The sequence below is a fragment of the Vicugna pacos genome, chromosome X (assembly GCF_048564905.1).
Source record: "Vicugna pacos chromosome X, VicPac4, whole genome shotgun sequence".
NCBI lineage: Eukaryota > Metazoa > Chordata > Mammalia > Artiodactyla > Camelidae > Vicugna > Vicugna pacos.
The window spans coordinates 14912443-14935377 of record NC_133023.1 but is presented as its reverse complement, the minus strand read 5'-3'; the positions used below and the strand labels follow the sequence as shown (position 1 = coordinate 14935377).

At 37.7% G+C, this 22935-nt stretch overlaps 1 protein-coding gene across 1 annotated transcript; it reads left to right on the top strand.

Moving 5' to 3' along the window:
• The first annotated feature begins 2101 nt into the window (after positions 1–2101).
• EIF1AX (eukaryotic translation initiation factor 1A X-linked) lies at positions 2102–18956 on the top strand. Its single transcript, XM_006212990.4, has 7 exons — positions 2102–2320; positions 7778–7861; positions 9766–9869; positions 10945–10995; positions 14737–14818; positions 16055–16146; positions 17871–18956. Exons 1-7 carry the CDS (start codon positions 2305–2307, stop codon positions 17874–17876), a joined length of 435 nt encoding a protein of 144 aa, XP_006213052.1. The 5' UTR covers positions 2102–2304; the 3' UTR covers positions 17877–18956.
• Positions 18957–22935: the final 3979 nt, after the last annotated feature.

The window sequence follows — 22935 nt, the reverse complement described above, 5'->3', positions numbered from 1 at the left end:
CCTCTACAGTCTATTCTTAACACAGAAGCCAAAATGATCTGTTCCAAGCCTACTAAGGATTGTAACAAGTGATCTGGTCTCCCTACCTCTCTGATCTCATCTCCCCAAACACCCTCTAGTTCATTGCATTCTAGCCACCTGGGCCATTTTGCTGTTTCTTGAATATGCCAAGCATGTTCCCACTCAGGGTCTTTGTCCTTGCTGTTCCCTTTGCCTAGTACATATTTCCCCCAGATGTCCTTATGACTCACCTCCTTCCAAGTGATTCTGATGATCAGTCAGATGTGGCAACCATCCTATAACAGAGAAATGAAGCCTGATTTTTTTTTCTCCTTTGGAGTTTTATATTGAGTAACTGACAGAGGCTATTGATTTTCAAATATTTGAGCTTAAAGACACTTGGAGTCTAACTGATTACTTACCATGTGCTGGGCACAATGGCTAAACACTTGAATGCATTATATCAATTTAATTTCCACAACAATCCAATATGGTAAGTACTGTTCTCACACCCAATTTAAAGATGAGAAAACTCACCCTTAGAAATAGGTTAAATAACTTATCCAAGATTATAGAGTAATAAATTGCAGCAGATCTGAATCTGAATCCAGGTCTCTCTAATTCCAAAGTCCAAGTTCATAATCATGTGGCCTTGAAGCAAAATTTAAATAAATTTTATAGACATCATTTCATCCTCAATTGTGTAAATTGGAAAATATTGCAAATGGAAAGAGAAACCCAGATCTTTCAGTTTCCCTCTAAAAAGTGCACCTGCCATTCGTTGGTTTCTCATCCTCACCTCTATTAATGTTTTAGGCTGGATAATGCTTTGTTTAGGGGTGGGGGGCCTGTAGTGTGCACTGCAAAGTGTTTAGCAGCATTCCTGGCCTCTGTCCACTAGATGCCAGTAGCGCAGCTCTCTTTCCCCAGTTGTGACAACCAGAAATATCTCCAGACACTATCAAATGTCCCTGGTAAAGAACCACTGTGTTCAACAATTGTACTTTATCTTTCTATCACTTAGGTATGTCCATTTCCCTAGAGAGAAAATGTTAAAATGCTAATGTTTGCAGAAAGGTGATTTATTTAATTAAAATAAGCTTACTTAATAGTGAATCTATTTATCCTGCAGAGTCAGCTGTATTAGTTTGCTAGGGCTATTACAACAAAAAACCACAGACTGGGTGGCTAAACAACAAATAGCTATTTTCTCATAATTCTGGAGGCTACAAGTTGAGATCAAGGTCTCAGCAGTGTTGGTTTCTTTTGAGGTCTCTCTCCTGGGCTTGTAGCTAGCCACCTTCTTATTCACGTGGTGCTCCCCTCTGGCCTGTGTCCTAAACCCTGCTTATAAAGACACCAGTTATATTGGACGAGGGCCCTCCTTAGTGATCTCATTTCAATTTAATTACCTCTTTGAAGACCCTGTCTCCAAATACAGTCACATTCTGAGGTATTGGGGGTTATGAATTCAATATATGAATTTTGGGAGGATACAATTTAGCCCATAACACTGAGTTTGTCTTCTCCCCTCCCTCCCTTCCTGTGTGTATTGAGCACCTACTATGTGCCATACATTCTGCTAAATGCTAGTAACATTAAGCAACAGATGTGGTCTCTGCCTCATAAGATTTTCAGCAAGGTAGGGAAGGCAGATGTTTATAAAGTAGTAACAGGTCTCATGCAAATATTACGCTTTGGTAATGGGGATGACAGGAAAACCTTGCCCTTCCCCTGAGACTCTCAACCTGGCTGGGCGGGTCAAGGGGCCAAGTTAAAACTGAGCTGTGAGATTAATGAGACAGCGTGGAGACGGCGCTTGGCCACAAATCAGCAGTAGTCAGCTGTCAGCCAGCAGCGGGCGCTACCTGAACCCGCCTTTATTGTGACGCCTGGGCCCGCCCTCTCCCTCCCTGATCCCGCCCTTTCTCTGCTCACGGCCCCGCCCCCCGCGTGGTTCTGCGAACTGCCGTGAAAACTGCGGAAGCGCGTCTCCCTCCGCTCTAACAATAGGCGTCAGTCGGACACGCCTGCGTCATAGGGCCGGGGGTCGGAGGGCGGGCCCAGCCGGCGTCGGGAGGCGGGGAAAGGCTACGCAAGCAGCCGCGACGCCATTTGCTGCGGCCGTGCGTGGGCGCAGGCGGATCTCGGAAGAACTCGGTCGCTAGACTATCCCGCGCACGCGAACCGGTCTCCAGCCCCACTTGGTGCTGCGCTGTCTCACGCGCAGTCCCTCGGAGGAGTCGCCGCCGCTGCCGCCACCCGAGTAAGAGTCGGAGACGCCGCGAGGCCGCCGTTACCGCCATGCCCAAGAATAAAGGTAATGCCGCCTGGATCCTGGGACCACGACTCCCCTGAACCGGGCCTCCCCAACTCTGCCCGCGGCCTCCGGATCGCCCAGGCCGCAGTGACCTTCCTCTCCGCCCTGCTTGCATGCAGCTGGGCGATCCGGCCGCGATTCTTGGCTCGGGAGGGGAGCTGGGAAGTTACTCCTGTCTTTCAGTTTGGTCACGTTGGGGTGGAGCCGACGCCATTTTTGTAGGGCCTCCTGCGGGAGAACGTGTGCTTTCGCTCCAGATTCGCGCCAGACTGACCACGGCACCGTAGCTGCCTATGGGGAGACCTCCCCGGGGCGGCCTGGGCTTCGCAAATGGGCGCCTTTGGCCTTCCCGGCAGTTCTTAATTTTCAAAGGGTGCTGCCTGCTTTAAGTGGCCATCAGGTACTCCTGCATGGGTTTCTTTATGGGCAGTTGTTGGGTATTGTTGAGACTTCTCCCTCTCTCTTGTAAGTAGTGGACGAAACCTTGATGCGTTAAGGTTAATCTCTAGAGATTTACCCTTCCACATCCCTTTACGGGGTTTAACTTTTTTCCCTCGCCCCAGAAAACTTACTGCATATTTAGCCAAGTTTTCTACTTCTGCTCCAGATCGCTTACGTATTGCGACGGGAGTAAAGACCTTTAAGTTCCCTCCATGCTGAGGCTAAGGCATTCACAAATTATTAGATATGAGGATATGTTTATTTGGAATTTTCAAAATGGAAGGCCTAATCTAAGTAAAAGCAGAACAGTCCTAAAGAGATTTTCCCTTTTTAAGACTTAAGGATATTTCCGTCCTTTTAAGTATTCTTACAGTTTCCCAAAGGAAATTGTGAAAGTAGAAACAGGGAAAACACTGTATTTCCTATAGGAGAAGTGTATATTTCACAACCCACGAGTTTCCTTTGATTATTCATCCTTGAGACCCTGCCCTGACCCAGGCCTACTCTGTTCTTTTTTCTACTTCACAGCTGGCTGCAGGGATTCTACCTCATTTCCTCTTAGCAGGTGTCACTACTCTTTTTACCCTTGGGATATTTGGTTGCAGTTCTGTGCTGTTCCCTTGGAGCCCTCCATTTTACTGCCCTCAGAAATCTTACTTGCAGGTTCCTTTTGTAGCAAGGATTTTACTGCTAATTATTCTGGGAAAGATGGGGTGATAAAATAGGGGTTTGAAAGTTACAGTTTTCTTGTAACCTACATAATTTTTTATTCCTTCTGAGATGGTAACTGGATCGGTTCAATAGATATATTACTTTAACCCTTATTTCTAGCAATGAGATTTCCATCCTCCCTAGACTGTAAGCTCTAAAGGGCAGTAGTATCTGTCTTAATCACAATGGATTGTTAGCTCTTGACACTTAGTAGATGCTCAAAAATATTTGTTGGATTAAGTCATCTTCCCTCTGTTGACTCCACCCTTAGGTGAATAATAGGTTCTCCTTTGGGTCCAAGGGAACTGACTGAACTTCTGCATTAAATTACATCTATTTCACTGGCCTCCTTTAAAGTTTATTTCATTACGTGGCACTAAAATAGGGAAGGGGATGATCAGAGTATGGTTAATTCTAGTAAACTGACAAGCAACACATCATTCTTCTATAAATAAGATTTGAGGCATACGAAAAAATAGGAATAATACAGTGAACACCTGGGAATCAATCCATTACTCTGAACTTGGGAATTACAACAGAATCAGTTAAAGCCTTTTGTGTTCCCCCTCCCAAGCCCCTTCCCCTCTTTTCATCTTTTCTAGCAGATAACCACCATTCTGAATTTGGTGTTTATCATTCCCAATCTCTTATCTTTAGTTGTTATCTTACTTAGAGGAACAGTAATTTTCAAGACTCCTGAATTTTATGAGATGAGGTTTACTAATGTGAAATAAATTCTTGTTTATTTTTCTGATTTTCTTCATTGGAAAAGCCAGAAGCCCTGTGAATATAATCTTCATGATGTTTACACACGTAAGGATATAAGGTGCCATGAACTGTATGTTGAATGACTTTTGCTTTGGACTGATTCTTATCAGCCTATTTCCTCTAGAATTCTCTAAATTCTGTCAATTTGTTAACCTCAGGAAAAAAGGTATCCTTGGGCCCACTATGAAGAGCGATTAGGTATGTGCAGTCGAACTGTTAAAAAAAAGCAATTAAGGTAAGGTACTCCCATGCCTTAAAGAAGTTACTCCCTTTAATTATAAAATTGCCACTCCTTTAGGAATATATGGACGGCTCTTGACTGATTCATTCAAAGAATTGCCCAACTAAGTATGTAACTCAGGAAACAAAACGTGATCCTTGCCCTAATGAGGCTTTCACTCTGCTTTGAAGATTTGGCATGGTTGGTGGCTTGAAGTAGAAGACACTTTTCTCTTCCTAGGAAGTTCATTTTGGAGTGCTCTAAGAATGCCGCAGACCCTGAACTCTAAGGGCTCTGGGCAGGTCGGGACATTGTAGAGGCCCACGATACCATTGTGAGACTGCCCTCGTGACAGAGCACAGGACTCACGAAATTAAGGGTCTGTCTTTGCAAATTCTGTTGGGGACGTGAACCTTTAAAAAAACTTTTTTTTTGCTGCTTCCAGGCTCTTCCCATGAGTCTCTTAGTATCGCTACCACTTAAAGCCTTTCTCCCACCTTCTGGAAAAGGCTGCTAATGTGGTTTAGGTTCTGGAATGGGGGCAGAATGCTGTGAAGAGGTACCCAAATGTAGGGGGCCAGGAACAAAAGAAGATTAGGTTGGATCTGGTCACCCCACTCACTGTCTAATGGTAAGTGAGTTACTTCTATGAGCTTTAGTGAACTCACTGGTAAACTGGGGATAAATGACCTCATAGGGTAATTGTGGCATTATTGTATGGTGGGGAAGAGCACACATAGTCACTGGGATCTTACTGCCCAGTTCAAATCCCAGGTTTCACTTCACATGGTATAGCCGCAAATAAGTCTTTCAACCTTTCAAAGACCATTATCTCTTGTGAAATAAAGACAAAATAGTGCCTATCTCTTAGGCATAAGCTTGTTAAGGGCGAGTTATGGGACAGTGAGAACTGTACTTGGATTGAAACGTACGGTGGTTGAAGAGAAGAATTGAGGGGTAGATTGATGTTGTGTTTATAGGTTGAGAGATTTATATTCTTTAAGGAAGTTATGTTACCACTAACAGAAACAAGGATGTTGATTAAGGACCAGCTTTGTAAAAGAAAGTAATTTGAGTTTTGAGGAAAAATTTTCCTGAGAGTAGCCCATTCACTAGAAATGTACAGAGCCTCATATTAGAAAAAAGAGAGCCATGCTTAGTTGATACTGCAGACTGAGATATAAGATTATTAACATAATAGAGAGAGGTGAGAGAAAATTTTTTAAAGTATGGAAAATGAGGTCAGCACAGACTTTTAAGAACACCAGCGGATGGAAGAATTCCGGAATCCTACATGTAGAAAGAATATGAAGCTACTTGGATAGTCTCTTCTTACTCCCTCATTTTACAGAGGCCAGAACTGAGGTCCTGAGAGGTTTTGTGAAAGCTCCGTGTATCCTTTATTCCTCCCTCTCTCCACATCAGGTCATGGTTCTCTTGTTTCCATCTCCGAAATATTCCTTATTTGTCCCTCCTCTTCATGGTTAGGCTGGGTGGGATTCATTCTATGTGTAATAAGGACAGTGACCACCTTATCTGTTTTCCCACCCAGAGAATCAGGTCACCGCTGCTTTTGTTGAAGTATTTAAGATTTTTGAATAGGAAAATGCACAATTCAAGTTTCAAAAAGTATAGCTTGAAATCTGTTTCCTAAATGTGTCCTGTAGCTAACTATTTCTCCTTCTCACAGGCAGTCATTGTTAACTTTTCACACGTGCTCTTCCAGAGATATTTTACGTATATACAAGCAAATGTGAATATGAATTTACCTTTTTTACACAATGGTAGCTTTATACTCTTCTTCACCGTGCTATGTTTATTTTTAAACTTACATTATGAAGAATTTGGAATATATACAGAAGCAGACTGGTATAATGGATGTCCATGTGCTCATCTGGTCCCAGACATCATCAGTTCACAGCTAAACTTGCACCATCCACATGAAACCAGGCTCCAGATATGGTCTACACATTGCCATTGGTTGATATGTCTTTTAAGTCTCATCTAATCTGTAGGGTTTTTTTTTCCCTTCATAATGTATCTATTGAAAAAAACAGATTGTCTTGTAGAATTGTCCCTGTGTCCCCCGCCCCCCACCTAGTCTGGATTTTGCTGATTCTAGGGGTTACAATAGGGATTGTATCATGCTTTTTACTGTTTTTTTTAATAGACTTTTAGAGCAGTTTTATGTTTATGGGAAAATGAGCAGACAGTACAGAATCCCCCCCATTTCCTCTATTAACATTTTACATGAACCACTATAGATGCATTATAACTTATGTCCATAGTTTATATTAAAATTCATTCTTTATGTTGTACGTTGTATGGGTTTTGACAAATGTATAGAGATGTGTATCCACCATTACAGTAACACACAGGGTAACAGCTTTGCTGCTGTCGGAATCCCGTGTGCTCCACCTAGTCCCCTGTCCTTCCGCACTCCCCAGCTCTTGGCAACTACTGATCTCTTTACTCTCTCCATTTACTTACTGAGGACATCTTGGCTGCTTCCAAGTTCAGGCAGTTAGTACCTTGCTTTTTAACTTGCTCCGTGTGTCCTACAGCTGTGGGACAAAATGTAAACTCTAGGGGTCGCCGGCGTTGTTGCTCTCCCTCTACCACCACAAAATCTGTGTGTCCCACAGCGCTAACTTTGCTTTTTTTCCCTCCAACCATCTATTTGCACTCAGACCTTTCATTTGGGGGAGCAGGCATTTTTATAAAATTTATCGTATGTCCCATCTTGACCCGTGTGGGCCACTGTAGGAGGAGTTCACTGAGCAGTGTACTCAGCCAAGTGGGTGGTCATTATGTTTATGATCCAGGGCAGTGTGGCCATGGATGTAGATGTCCTCAGAAGGTGGTCTATATACTTTTATATAGTAACTCCTTTTGGTTCGTTTGTATTTTATGTCAGTGATATCCCAGAAGGAATTTCCAAGAGGTGTAGGGAAGTGACAATATGTAGGTGTTTAATATTATTGGAGATACATGATTAAATTAGGTGCATTTTTAAGTGATTTTTTTTTCAGGTTCGTTGTTTATTTTGAAGTATAGTTGATTTGCAACATTATATTAGTTTCAGGGGTATGACATAGTCATTCAGTATTTTTCTAGATTATACTTCATTTAAAGTTACTGTAAAATACTGGTTATATTCCCTGAGCTGTACAATATATCTTTGTAGCTTATTTATTTTATATGTAGTATTGTGTACTTCTCATAATTTAAGTGATTTTTTTAAGTGTTTTGTAAGCCTCCGTTTCTTTTCCTACTGTTCTGTAGATAATTAGTGTCATTTTCTTTAAATCCACTAGGTAAAGGAGGTAAAAACAGACGCAGAGGTAAGAACGAGAATGAATCTGAAAAAAGAGAGCTGGTGTTCAAAGAAGATGGGCAAGGTAAGCATTTTCATAGACTAGGTTTCTTTTAGTAATAGTTTTCTTTTTAAAATAAGGAATTACATAAAAGAGACTATTCATAATCCTGAGAGATAAATTGCATTTCCCTTTTTGCTCTTCTCCATTTGTCATCCCCAGCACTTCACCAGAGCCTTTGTTTAGGTGTTCATTTCTTGGTATACTCAGTCTGTGTTCACAATTGGTGGCATTTCTGTAAAGATGTGGGGTTCACTCTTTGTGTGAACACTCGTGTTGTAACTAAGAATGAATTGAACAGTTTAGAGGGAATTAAGCCTCAAAAGCCATGGTTGACAATTCCATGAGTTAGTAGACTCTTTTTGATAGTAAATAGTGCTGCATATTATGTTCAGTACACCATGGGTGTTTGAAGGCTGAATCCGAGGCCTTTGCTCTTCTGCTGCACTGTTACTGGCATGTAATTTCATAAAATATAATTAAATGAAACAGACCAGTTGACTGACCTTTTCAAACCGATTAAGATTTTTGGTAAGTGCCAGGCCAAACTACATAATACTAATTTTCCATATTTTTATTTTGAGTAATTTCAAATTTTTAGAAAAGTTGCAGGATTAGTACAATGAATTCCCTTAAACCCTTCATCTGTATTTTTCCTGAACCGTTTGAAAGTTAGTTGCAGACATCATGGTACTTTTCCCTTACTACTTCATCATGTCACCTAAGAACAAGTATATTCTCATGTAACTATAATAGAATTATCACACTTGGCTCTCTTTAACATGAATATGTTATATATCTAGTATATAGTCCATGTTTAAAATTTTCCAGTTATCCCAGTAATTTACAACAGTTTTTAACAAAGAACCTTTTCTGATTGTCTTTTTGTAGAACTTGGTGGATTTGTTCATGCCATGTATATATAAGCCACTAAAAATGAAACATCTTCTGGCTAAAACACCTTTTTCTTTCGTATCCATAGTCATTCTTGTCTCCAGTAGCAGTTGACTTTATTTTGACTGCCACTACTTTTTCTTCTTGTGTTTTTCTCCCACTTTGGAAGAGAGGCTGCCTTTGAATTGACCATGTTTAAGTGCTAGGTGGGTGCTAGGTTCACTGTAGTCTGACTCACTTCCACTTGTCAACCCTGCAGTTGAGCCTTTGACAGTTAAGTCTCAGTGTATTTACATATTGGTGGATTCCTCTTTGAGGGTGAGTCATATGTACAACTTAAGCCAAAAGCAGTGATCGCCACCCCCTACCCCGTCTTCTGTCATTTAATGACAGGCGCATGTGCAAGATAGTACTCATAATCTCCTCAGTTTTGCAAGTGGCAGTGAAACCAGGTGACTTCTTGGTTGCTCTTTTGGAATGGTTTTTGATTAAAAGTTCGGCATTTTGCCTGGGAATATCTTTCTGACTTTATAAAAACTTCAGGATAGTCACTAAGATATTCTAATTTAACAAAAATATTATTAACATTTGAGTTGCTTATATTTGCCAAAATACCAAAAATTGTGTTGAGATTAGCCTCTAAAGGTTCTGAGGGAAAGGAGATCTAAAATTGGGCGAGGATCCAAAGCGGGAGACTGGTGAGGGGTAGTGTACATTTTGGGACCAGGCACCTTGATCTCTAGAAGTAGAGTATACAGTCAGGAGGACAGTAGTCAGTCTGCTTAACTCAAGATGAGTAGGTAATTGAAACATTTCTGATAGCAGAGACAGCTTGTCCTGGAAGTGGCATTCCACATTCTTGGTTCTAGTTTGCAAGTTAACTAGCTTGGTGTTTATCACTCCCTCGTACTTATTTCACTGCATATACATATTCCCAACCAACACACCTATGTATTCTAGTCAGTTTTATGTGGACTTTTGAGTTGCTTTTATCAAAAATTGAGCAATATCCTGTACCCTTTTCCCTCCCCCAGAGTACGCGCAAGTAATCAAAATGCTGGGAAATGGACGATTAGAAGCGATGTGTTTTGATGGTGTAAAGAGGTTATGTCACATCAGAGGGAAATTGAGAAAAAAGGTAGGTTTGGTGACTTGTTTTACTTTAATATAAACTTGTGATTGAGGGAGAAAAGGGCTCTTAAGATTTTTATGGGCCAAGGACCTCATTTTTGTAAGTTCCCAAGAGATATTTATAGAACAGTGATTTACCTCTACGTCAAAACAGCAAGATCTTTGATGGCAGTTTTATACAGATTCTATTTAAAGAGTGATTTGCGTCACCTATCTTGTATTCCTGGCCAAAATGATTAACCTGAATCTAATGAGGAGACAATCAACAAATCCAAACTGAGGGCCGCTCCACAAAACAAGCTGCTGAACTTACTACAATGCTAGTATTAATGAAAGGAGAAAAAAGCTGAGTGGGCTGTTTCAATTTAGAAAAGATTAAAGAGACTTAATTGTTAAAAGAGGTAGGTGGCCCTTGTTTGGATTCTGGTTTGAGGGTGGGGGAAATAGCTGTGAAGAGCATTAAGAAAATTTGAATATGAATTGTGGTAAATAAGTGTTGTATTGATGTTAAATTCCCTGAATTGTGATCATGAATGGGCTGCCTTGAAAGGTAATGGTTGATTTCCCCTCATGGTAGATGTTCAGGCAGATTTATTGATCAGGTTGGTTAAAAGTCCCTCCAACCCTGATTTTATGATATATATATATTTTAATTTGTTTTGCTAATCTTTCTGTTACCAAGCTAAAGGGGGTTTGCTTCCTGTGGGTGGGTGGGTGGGTGGGAGATAAAACCACATTCCTAATTTACTTTTCTCATCTATAATGAGTGAGTAACCACTTGGAGTGGTTCACTATTAAAAATTCCTTAATTTCTAAACTAATCATTGTTCCTTTGGAATTGTTAAACTGTCAAGTAGTTGAATGAGATTGTTATTTTTCTAATATCCCAAATTATAGAAAATTTGCAACTCACTTAGCTGCTTACTACAGTTTTTTTTTTTTTGCCTCTAAGTCTTAATATAGGTACTTTACCCACAGTTGGGTGAATAATATGTATATTTTATGGGAAGACTGACTCAACATTGCTCTTGATTGATTCTTTATTTTTCTTTTAAACATAGCCTGTGACTTTTCTCTTATAGGTTTGGATAAATACCTCAGACATTATATTGGTTGGTCTACGAGACTACCAGGTAAAAACAAAATTGAAATTGTCTTTGTTTACTCGCTTGAATTTGATGAACCATTAATGTTTAGAATATAGGTCATAACCATATTTGACCAGTTCCAGGCCAGTATACTGCTTACTATTATGTCATTACTGAAGAAAAAGAGGCTGGAGGAGTAACTCTCCCAGACTTCAGACAATACTGTAGAGCTATAGTAATCAAGACAGCATGGTATTGGTACAAAAACAGACATATGGACCAATGGAACAGAATAGAGAGCCCAGAAGTGAACCCACAAACTTTTGATCAACTAATCTTCGACAAAGCAGGCAAGAATATACAATGGAATAAAGACAGTCACTTCAGCAAATGGTGTTGGGAAAACTGGACAGCAGCATGTAAATCAATGAAGCTAGAACACTCCCTTACACCATATACAAAAATAAACTCAAAATGGATCAAAGACTTAAACATGAGACAAGATACAATAAACCTCCTAGAAGAAAACATAGGCAAAACATTATCTGACATACATCTCAAAATGTTCTCCTAGGGCAGTCTACCCAAGCAATAGAAATAAAAGCAAGAATAAACAAATGGGACCTAGTTAAACTTACAAGCCTGTGCACAGAAAGGAAATCATAAGCAAAACAAAGTGATAACCTACGGGAGAAAATTTTTGCAAAAGATGAAACCAACAAAGGCTTGATCTCCAAAATATATAAGCAGCTCATACGACTTAAAAAAAACAAACAGTCCAATCCAAAAATGGGCAGAAGACCTAAACAAGAAATTCTCCAAGGAAGACATACAAATGATCAATAGGCACATGAAAAAATGCTCAGTATCACTAATTATCAGAGAAATGCAAATCAAAACTACAATGAGTTATCACCTCACACCAGTCAGAATGGCCATCATTCAAAAACCCACAAATGAATGACAAATGCTGGAGAGGCTGTATAGAAAATGGAACCCTCCTACACTGCTGGTGGGAATGCAGTTTGGTGCAGCCACTGTGGAAAACAGTATGGAGATTCCTCAAAAGACTAGGAATAGACTTACCATATGACCCAGCAATCCCGCTCCTGGGCATATATCCAGAAGGAACCCTACTCCAAAAAGACGCCTGCACCCCAGTGTTCATAGCAGCACTATTTACAATAGCCAAAACATGGAAACAGCCTAAATGTCCATCAATAGGGGACTGGATAAAGAAGATGTGGTATATTTATACAATCAAATACTATTCAGCCATAAAAACCGACAACATAATGCCATTTGCAGCAACATGATGTCCCTGGAGAATGTCATTCTAAGTGAAGTAAGCCAGAAAGAGAAAGAAAAATACCAAATGAGATCACTCATATGTGGAATCTTAAAAAAAAAAAACACACATAAATACAAAACAAGCAGACTCATAGACATAGAATACAAACTTGTGGTTGCCAGGGGGGAGGGGGTTGGGAAGGGACAGACTAGGAGTTCAAAATTTGTAGATACTGACAGGCGTATGTAGGATAAGTAAACAAGATTATACTGTATAGCACAGGGAAACATATACAAGATCTGGTGGTAGCTCACAGCGAAAAAATGCGACAATACATGTATGTTCATGTATAACTGAAAAATTGTGCTCTACACTGGAATTTGACACAACATTGTAAAATGACTGTTAACTCAATAAAAAAAAAAAGTTTTAAAAAAAAGTCAACAAACATTTCTTAAGTGCCAGTTATGTCTTAGGTGTTGTGCTAGGTACCCAGGGATCATGATTCCTAAATGCCAGTCTGTGGAGTCTATGTTTTCACTATAGAAGAAATACAGACAGTGTGAGTTTTTCATGAAGCTAAATGGTTGTTCTTTTTCCTTTTGGGGTGTTTTCCTTTTTTTTTTTTAATTGAAGTATAGTCGATTAACAGCGTGTTAATCTCTTGTACAGCGTGGTGATTCAGTTATACACAAACATTTTTCTTCATTATAGGTTACTGTAAGATTGAATATAGTCTCGTGCTGTGCAGTAGGACTTTGTCTCCTTTTTCAATATTTAAAAAGTTCCCTTTTTTGGAATGAGGGATATTATATTGTGGTTTTGTTAGTGTTCTTAGTTGGCAAGATAAAAATGTAGTTTTATGTTGGACCACCTGCCCCCCCCCTTAAATTATATGTCTTGAAGTCAAAATCTGGAACTGTTACTCTAGACAATACAGCTGAATATGTTAAGCTTCCATCTCAGAAAGTGCTTACAGCCTGGTAGTGGAGAGAATAAGGCAGGCACACAAGTAATTACATTACAAACTGTGATAAAAGTATGTGCTCTGAATTTAGATGAGCAATTAGAGAAGAAAATGGTAGTTGCCCTTCATGATCTCAGCCTGGAGACTCTACTGATTGTGGTCTGTGGAATCCATTTGGTTTCCACTTATTGGAACTCATCACCATGTGTTTATGACACTGTGAGTGATAAGCATTTCTATTTTTGTAACCTCGATTGTACTTTGATTTTTTTAAAATACATATTCCAGAATAAAGAATTAAAATCTTAACTTTAAATCAGTGATTCTCAACCGTGGGTGATTTTTTTTTTTTTCCTCCAGAGGACATAGGGCAGTGTCTGGAGATATTTCTGGTTGTTACAACTGAGGATAAGGGGGCAGTGCTGCTGGCTGGTATCTGGTGGCCAGGGGGGATGCTAAACATCCTACAATGCACAGGACAGTTCCTGCAACACAGAATTATATGTCCCAAAATTATCAGTAGTGCTGAGGCTGAGGCAGCCTCCTTTAAATTTTGTACCATTTTAGTGTCCATTTTCTTCTTTTGATCTTAAAAGAAAACCCAGAAACCTGGAAGTAGGAAAAATTAGTTTCCTGTTTGACAGATAAGGAAACCAAGGTTCCAAAAGGGGTAATGTTCATAATACAAAATGACAACTGCAGAAAGTTTTCTGATTCTCAGTCTCCCATGATCCTTCTTTTGCGCTGCTTCCTCTTAAAGGGTGGTTCAGGCTACCAGTAGCGTCACTAATTTTGGGCAACTTGTTAGGAATGCAGATTCTTGAACCCCACCCCAGGCCTCTCTCTCTCTCTCTCTCTCTCTCTCTCTCTCTCTCTCTCTCTCTCTCTCTCTCTCTCTCTCTCTCTCTCTCTATATATATATATATATATATATACACACATTATAGTTTAAGAAGTGCTGGTCTGAATCACCATGCTCTTGGATCACTTATCACTTTCGTTGTGTTCCTTTAGGGCTTTCCAAGTCCAAAGAACTTTTTGAGGTTGAAATAATCAGCTTCAACCCTTTTTTCTTAACTGAGTCAGGACTAATCTATCTTTAGGAGGTATAAAAGCTCCACAGGAGATTCTGGTGGATTTGTACCCTAAGAACCACTGATACATGGAAAGGTTATAATTTCTATAGGTCATTATACCAGTCTCAGTTTTGGAATTAGAATATTTAATCACTTGTAAATTATGGTTCTATAAACAATCTAGAAGATTGGGTCTGCACAGTTCTGCTCTTACTGAAGTGAAATCTGTAAATATCTTCCCAAAGTTTGTTGACCATTTATGTATGCAGGCTTCTTTATACTGGGTTAAAACCAAGTATGTTTTTCAGAGGGTAGGTGAAAACTAAATTTTTAGAAAAAGAAGAAAAGTTTATAGCACAACAGTGAGATTTAATTTCTTACCAGTTTGAAAATAATTTATGAAATGACGTATTTTGACATAGTCATTTATAAAAGTTATTTGTCTCTTTAAGGATAATAAAGCTGATGTAATTTTAAAATACAATGCAGATGAGGCTCGAAGTCTGAAGGCATATGGCGAACTTCCAGAACATGGTAATGTCTGAGTTATTGTATTAAACTATTATATGGTGTTATTACCTGGTGGTATTTAGATGAAGGAATTAGTGGATTTTGCATATTTAATTTTGTGCTTATGTAATTCATTCTAAGTATGCCTGCCTGTACTTCATAATACTAAAAAGACTCTATGTTCATCTACTTTAGGTTTATTTATTTTTAGAGGAAGTACTGGGGGTTGAACCCAGGACTTGTGCATGCTAAGCATGCACTCTACCACTTGAGCTGTATCCTCCCACTGTTCATCTGCTTTAAACGTAAAGCAAGGATAGTAATTAGGTACTGTTGTCAATATTTTTATTAAAAAGTTTTCGGGGTAACGGTATAGCTCAGTGGTAGAGTGCATGCCTAGTATGCCCTAGAGCCTGGATTCAATCCCCAGTACTTCCCTTAAATAAATAAGTAAATAAATAATAAACCTAATTACCCCCCCAACAAAAAGTCAGCTTTCAGTTCATTTTGTCCTAGTATCATAGTATCCCATAGGATTTTGTTAAACCAGCATTACCTGTTTCCCCCGACACTTCAAAAATTATGCATTCTTAATGCAGAAAACCTAAATAAACAACAAAAAGTCTCTCATAACCTCATCAAGGGGGAAGTATACTTTACATACTATTTTGAAAGCCTACATTTTTCATTTGACAGTTTTTTTTTTTTTTTTAGTTCTGTTGCATGTTATCGTGAGAACTATAATTTTACTTGAGTGTAAAAATCCTGCTGAAGTTAATTACTTGGCACTTCCAAGCTAGGAAATGCTGCTAATTTATCTGGGACTAGGACTAGCACTTGCTGGTTCATTTTCATTGTTTAGGGATAAATAGAATTTGACCAAATTTTTCTGATTGATGAGTTTATCTGATGATTTGTTACTTGTTAGCATGTGCTCAAACCTTTTTTGAAGCATAGCTGGAAGTTGTAATAGCTTTAGAATTTGTGTATTTAAAACCTGTCTTACTAGAAATACCTTTGTGAACAAAAAAACTATTTCCATCTTGATTCAGATTTTGTTGTATAAAATATTGTTCTATATACTGGGGTTGTTAGGTAGAAGTTATGAGGATCTTTTTGGTAATGAAATGTAGATTAAAGTTGGGCTTTTAAGAGGCTCCTTTTATAGTTGAATATTTGATATCCAACTACTTTTAGTGGGCAGTTTATTCATTTTAATATCATCTTGGTTATATTATATATTTGTTATTGTTTCTTTAGCTAAAATCAATGAAACTGATACATTTGGCCCTGGAGATGATGATGAAATCCAGTTTGATGACATTGGAGATGATGATGAAGACATTGATGATGTAAGTAGATGCACCTTGGATTTTTCAACTTTCTGAATTATTCACAGAGAAACCAGCTCTTTCCCCTCTCTTCCTTTAATTCAAGAATGTTGAACACTTCAATAAGGGTGCATTTTGAGACTTGTCCATGAACTAAATACACAGTAGTATTTAGAAGACTGTTTATACTTTGAGAATTCTTATAATCTTTTTAAATATTTCTTCCTGAAAAGATCAAAATTTGCTTTGGCAGTATGAATGCTAGGCATTGGAATCATAACTTGTTTAATTAAAAATGTGTAGAGAGATTGCTATTAAGAAATTTAGCAGACAATTGTGAGAAATACAAGGTCTTATCAAAGAACCATGCCCCTTTGTTTAAACTGAAATATTTTGTGACATATATATCATATTTGTTGATAATAGTTGATGTACAACATAGTGATTCACAATTTTTAAAAGTTATACTCTCTAGTTATTATAAAATATTGGCTCTATTCCCTGTGTTGTACACACATGCATTCTCTTATCTGAAGCACTTGTATGTCAAGAGAATAGTCTTACTTGAATCGGTTTGATATGAAGCATTGGGATTACAAACAACATTAAAGTCCTTGTTAAAATTTAGGCCTTTTGCCAATTACATTATTTTATCTGTTAGATAGGCACTGTTGGCAAACTCTTGGTTTGGAGCTGGTGTTTTTATTTTAATAATTGGGGTGATTTAAGTTACTCTAAAGTCTGGTTTGGGCTCTTCTTTTCAACCCCTTTAAATAAAAATGTAGTTTAGAAACGACCTGTGTATATAAATCTAAAAATAGAATACTAATGTTTGATCTGATTCAAAGGTGACATATTAGTATACATGGAACAGTTGTTCCCGACCATAATTGTGCAACAGAACTTTTCAAAAATACAAGGCCTGTCTTGGAGAGGTCTGAGTTACGCATCACAAGTGATACTTAGCACCAGGATTCTACAATTAACGTATTTCTGTACTTGGTTTATCACGTATCTATCTAGCCCTTTATTCATCTATCAGTCCATCTTATATTTTGATGCATCTCCAAACCATTTAGAATACACCATGAATTAAAGAAAATGTGAGTACCTGTCCCCAGTGTGTATATGCGTTTATTAATTTTTTAGCATATTGTATTTTAAAGCATACCCTGAAATAGAAAATTAAAAAGGATAAGAAATAAATACATCATTCTGTTTTTAATGTGCCTCCCTTTGGAGACCCCTGAGCCAGAGGATTCTTGTGACTAAACTGTTAATAATACTTTGACAGTAGATTTATCAATGATACTCTGTGACAAGAACCTGAAACAGGGCTATTGTGTTGTAATTAAGGGGTAATCCAGACATTCTGACGACTGGGCTGGGGTAGAAGGCCTTTTTAGGAAATGAAGAATCTAATCAGAGAACACGCCTAAATATGAAGCCACATGCACAGAGGTGACAGGATGAAGATGTGGATAGGGTTGAACTTTTCTAAGAAAAATATTTCTGAATCTGTGCCAGTGCTTCCTCAGAACTGGGCCTAGCATGTAACATTCTGAAGGATATAAAGATTCACTGGCAGCAGACTGGAATTGAGAAAAACCTAGTGTACAGAATTTCCTCTTCAAACTGGTTTTGCTTTCCAGATAGCCAAAGGGGGTGTGTGTCTCCCTTATATGTGGTAGACTGTTGGAATATAAAAATTCTTTCTGTTGATCTGATGTTCTTTTTCCTTCCAGATCTAAATCGAACTCAACCAAATTTTACATTCCAATTTCTCTGAGGATATCTGAATAATTTGGATTTTGGCTGTGATCTGTTAAAGAAGATTAAAATTTCATTAGCATGAGTGCAATTTGTTAAAGCAAACTGATTTGTTTCTAACGTATTTCTTTAAAAACTGGTAATGCTGAGTTCTCTTAAGTGAAATGTTAAACCCACTTTGTTCTTTTGATGAAATGGAGCTTATGGGTAAAAGACCACATCTACTATTTTAAAAAAGAGAAAAAAAAAGCATTACTATTTCTCCCATTTTGACCACTTCCACTAAGTAAATGAATGTTTGGAATAAACCATTTGCCCTACACTCATCATGGATTATAATTAAGCCCTAGTGTGAATTTCTGTATATTCCAGTTACCTAGATGTTCCCTTAAGATTTTGATACAATTTAAGAGAGGCAGAAGTCTGCATTTGAAGTAAAAAATGGTCTGTTTTTCATATTTAAGTAACATGTGGATATTTTTATACTAATTTTGATATCACGTACATTCTTTTCATGATCTTATTTTGCCACTGTAAACATGTCAACTAAAAAAAACGTTTCCAAAATGCAGTTTTTATAACCTGAGTTTTAATAGCAATTTTGAATTTGTAAGATTAGTAGTTGCAGAAATCAAACACTAGGTGGCACCCAGTAATCTTAACGTTGGAAATGCTGATATAGTTGTCTTTTTTTTTTTAACTTACTGTGCATAGGAAATTTCCCAAACAACAGAAGATTATTTTGATCATGTGCATGTATGTAGAATATTTTTACAGAACAAAAAGATTAAGTTAAAAGTGTCATTTTATTTTCAGAAGTCATATACATGTAAGCTACAATTTTGAGTGCTTATAGACACTTAAATTATGTGTAAATGAAAATTTAATTTCATAACAGCTTGTACAAATTAAACCTTTTTCAAAGTATCCCTAAGCTGGGGGAAGAGGAGGAAATAACAACTTAATGAAAAGATGGTCTCCAATTTGTGAATGGAAGAACTGCATACAGCAGAGAAATATAATAAAGACATAGTGATGCTGCAGAGTATATTATACCCTTACTTTGTGTTTAGGATGTATTTTATCATGTGTACAGATTTTTTTGCTTATATTTTATTGGGAATTTAGATTTACCCTTTCTTACTTAGTTTTTCATTATCAACTCTAGTAAGGTGAAATTAGGGACTGGACTAGTTAGACCTCACTAGCCATATTGAAATCATAAAATGTAAAAGAAGAAATCCTTCGTGTAGTATGTAAAGCTTTTATTCTACTGGTCTCCAGAGAACTTTTCAGTGTTGAAAAATAATAAAAAGAGGAGTAAACCTTCACGTGGCTTCAGAATATAAGCATATCTTCTCTGATCCCACGCTTAGTATAATTTCCTTTCCTAAATGTGCAGACTCCTGAATAAAAATCTGAGGTACTATAAAACATTCTTAAAGACTAGAAATTAAGAGTGGACAGTTGCAGTTCATGTTTCTTATTATCTGGCGTTCCTGAACGCTTAACCTAGGTGGGGTGCATCTGAGACCATGGGCTGGTTTTTAATACCTGTAAAGAACCAGCCTTGAAGAATTAATGTAGTGATTGTTTTCATCAGTAATCTAAACCACCTGAGATATTTAGGCTTCTGTACACTTAGGCTTCAAAATACTTTTGCAAAATTTGTGGTATATGTACATCTTTCCTCCACATTATTTTACCAAGAATGTTTTGACTGCATCTGATACAGTTCACGGTAGGGATGGTGCAACTCAGACATTAGGTTTTCTGCTGGCTTCCTCTAACAAATATGATTTGTCTAAAGAGTCTTTAAGAACTGCAACTATGACCCCAATTTATGTGTTCGCCAGTTTTGGGGTGGGGGGGTTGGTTTGTGTGGGGTTTTTTTGTTTTTTGTTTTTATTCCTTGCCTAGGTAGTAACAGCCCAATCTGGTGCTGTTGTACCCTGGAAAATCTCAAATCATAATGATTAAAGTAGTTGGAATAAACTTATAGGTCATATGCAACACTACTTGGAGGAATTATTTTACTAACTTATCTTTAATGTGGAAATTATATAGTTCCATTGATTTTATTATATTGCAAATGAACGGAAGTGGTCCTTGAAAAAATTTTTTGTTATACTTTTTGGTTCCTATAATACAGTGCTATACAGTGTGCCCTGAAAAGAAAATAAAATGTTTGAAATCCAGAAATGATGATTCTTACTGCTGAGAGGGTGTAATAGTTATTACTAATGAGTTTGATGGACTTGCATTTTTTGTGCAGTTTATTCCACTTCCAGTTTGCGTATAAATACGTTGTATTACTGAGGTGGCTAAATAACCAAACCAAGTGTTTGTGTAAAAAGACTTGCCAAGATTGAGTTGTTTGTTGAATCTTTCTTGAACATCCAGCCTCTTAAAGAGACCACCTCTTAAGGAGCCTAAAAACTGTGCACAATGAAAATTCTTATATTTTATTAAGGAGTGGCCATTGGTTTTCTCACCAGATCTATGGAATTTGGCTGTAAAAACTCCTTGTGACTTGTAGTTTAACTTAATCTCATCTCTCTTGTGTAAATACTAAAGTGTAGGATGCTGCATAACATCTTTTAATAGGTATAAACTGCTGTCAGTATTGACCTCAGTGCAGATAGGTAAAAAGCATGTTTCTGATCAAATACCTAGCTGGATTTATATTTTATTTGTATTGTGTACAGATTTAACAATATTCAGTATTAACTGGCTTGACAGTGAAACTATCAGAAGGAAGGTTAAGTTTTTTATGTTACCTGCCTGTCACAAAGATTTAAAAGATTTCTATTGTTATGAGATGTTTAGATCTCTATCCTGCTTAGTAAAGGGAAGTTTCGTTTATACTCTTTGGACTCCCATGAACTTTTACATACCACTTGGTGTTTTTTTCAATTTACCTTAAACTACCATCCTTTTTATCCTTGCTTCTTCCTACTCAGAAAAGAACAGAATCTGAATTAAGTCCTACTGTAAGTGTGATGACACTAGCCTCTGAGGTACGGAGCGAGCTGAGGGGTTGGGAGAGCATACTGGACTATGTCCTCTCTCCCCCAGCCGCCTAGTGCTTAGGAGGCAGCGTGATGGAGAGGGAAGAGCGTGGCCCTGGGTCAGGCAGTCTGTGCCCCCGCCCTCACTCTGCCCCTTACCTGCAGGTGATCATGGGCACCTTCTCCAACTTGTCTGAGCTTCAGGCTCCTCACCTATAAAATGGAGATGGTAAGAATAGTACCTGCAGAATCAATTGTTGGGAGGATTAGTAATGTATGTGTTCATACGTGTAGTGCGCTTAGAACAGTCTGCCGCTGTTCACTTGATATTCAGGACTGTGTAAGATAGAATATGCACATCTTTTATATTCTCTACTTACCATTTCTTTTACTTTCAGTCTTTGGTTCGTATAGTAAAAGAAACATGTAGAATATATATTTGTATATTCGTGTCGACACAGTATTTAAAATAATTGCTACCACCCTCATCTAATTCAGCATAAGACTAACAGATGCAGGTCTCTAAATTGCTTAAAGATATTTTGCAAAATACCAACTTGCTCTGTATTTCTTTAGAGAAGTTTATAGTTACTGACATTGATGGCTCTAGTCATATTCCATTCTTAAGCCTTTAATGAGTCCTTTTACTGTAGATTCATAACAGCTGCTTAGTACTGAGGTTTCCTGTCTCATTTGGAATTATGTAAAGAAGTCAGATGCAAACTATTGCAATTAGAAAATAAAATATGAAATAACTTTCAACAGTGTATGCAGTTGATTCTTTTCAAACTGACAATTCTAACTAAATTTTTGTTCATGATAATTCTTTTCTGAAAACTTGATTTTTAAAAAAATTATATGAGGGAAATGTATACTATATGTTTTTTATTTTTATGTTTTTTGTTGTTTGATTTGAATGAATCCATTTGGTCAGACTCCAGATAACAGGGTTGCATTTTCTGGGCAAGTGAATTTGTTACAAACCTGTGCAAAAGACAACATTTTCTAATGGTAAATCAGTTGCCCAGAATGATCTCAAATTGCCAGAATCCCATTCAGTGGACCTTATTTTATACTGTGCAAGGACATGGGTAAAGTAGATACTTATCCTCTGGTCAATTTGCTCACTTTTAAAAAGCCAGTCTTTCCTGTTCCAATCCAGGCTTTGTTCAGTTCACAACCTGATAACGGCAGATCAATACATGGGGACAAAACCTGAGTAAAGTCTCATTGCTGATTTGATCCACTGGACTGTCAGGTATAGAATTATTTGGATTTTTGCAAATTTGATAAAAGTTCAATACGTATTTATGATTTTAAATATCTTAAAAATCTAAGAATAATTGGGATTTTCCCAACTTCATAGTTTTATCTGCCAAAAGCAAACAAAGAAACTCAAGTTTCTTTTAAACAGCAAATTTGATTTAAGAATGTCCTGACAAGCAGTTAAAAAAAATTAATCTTACTAAATCCAACTCTTGAGTACACATCTTTTAAATATTTCATATAACAAAGTAGAAGTGCTACATAAAGCACTCCTCCATGCTGTGAAGAACCACGGTTATTTCAGGGAGAAACACTCGTGATTATTTGAGTTGCAAGCTGGCAATCATTTTTCATGGAATACCATTTTTACTTGAAGGAACAACTGACAAACTGGCTATTCAAACTGGGGTTTGTGGTCAACATTTTCTCAAAAATGAATAAAATGAGCCTGTCCCTTCAGGGCAAACAACTGACAGTATTTGTTGGAGGTGATAAAATTTGAACTTACAAGTGAAAATTAAGAGTTTTGGAAAACTTACTGCCTCTATTAGCTTGACAGCTTAGCAGTAAAGACTTCTGAAGAGATCCGTGATGGTAGTAATGAGTGTGACTTTTTAATACTGTAGAATGAAATGTGTTGACATTTGGAAGATCTTTGTCGCTGAGTCAACCAGTATTTTCTAAATGATCAGTGGGTTTTAATGTACTAGTATGAAAAGATCACTGATTCAGTGTTAGATTGCACATTGCAACTGACCTTTAA

Coding starts and splice junctions, on each gene's coding strand:
- EIF1AX (XM_006212990.4), top strand. Junction 7,862..9,765: donor GTTCAAAGAAGATGGGCAAG/GTAAGCATTTTC, acceptor TCCCTCCCCCAG/AGTACGCGCAAGTAATCAAA. Junction 9,870..10,944: donor GAGGGAAATTGAGAAAAAAG/GTAGGTTTGGTG, acceptor TTTCTCTTATAG/GTTTGGATAAATACCTCAGA.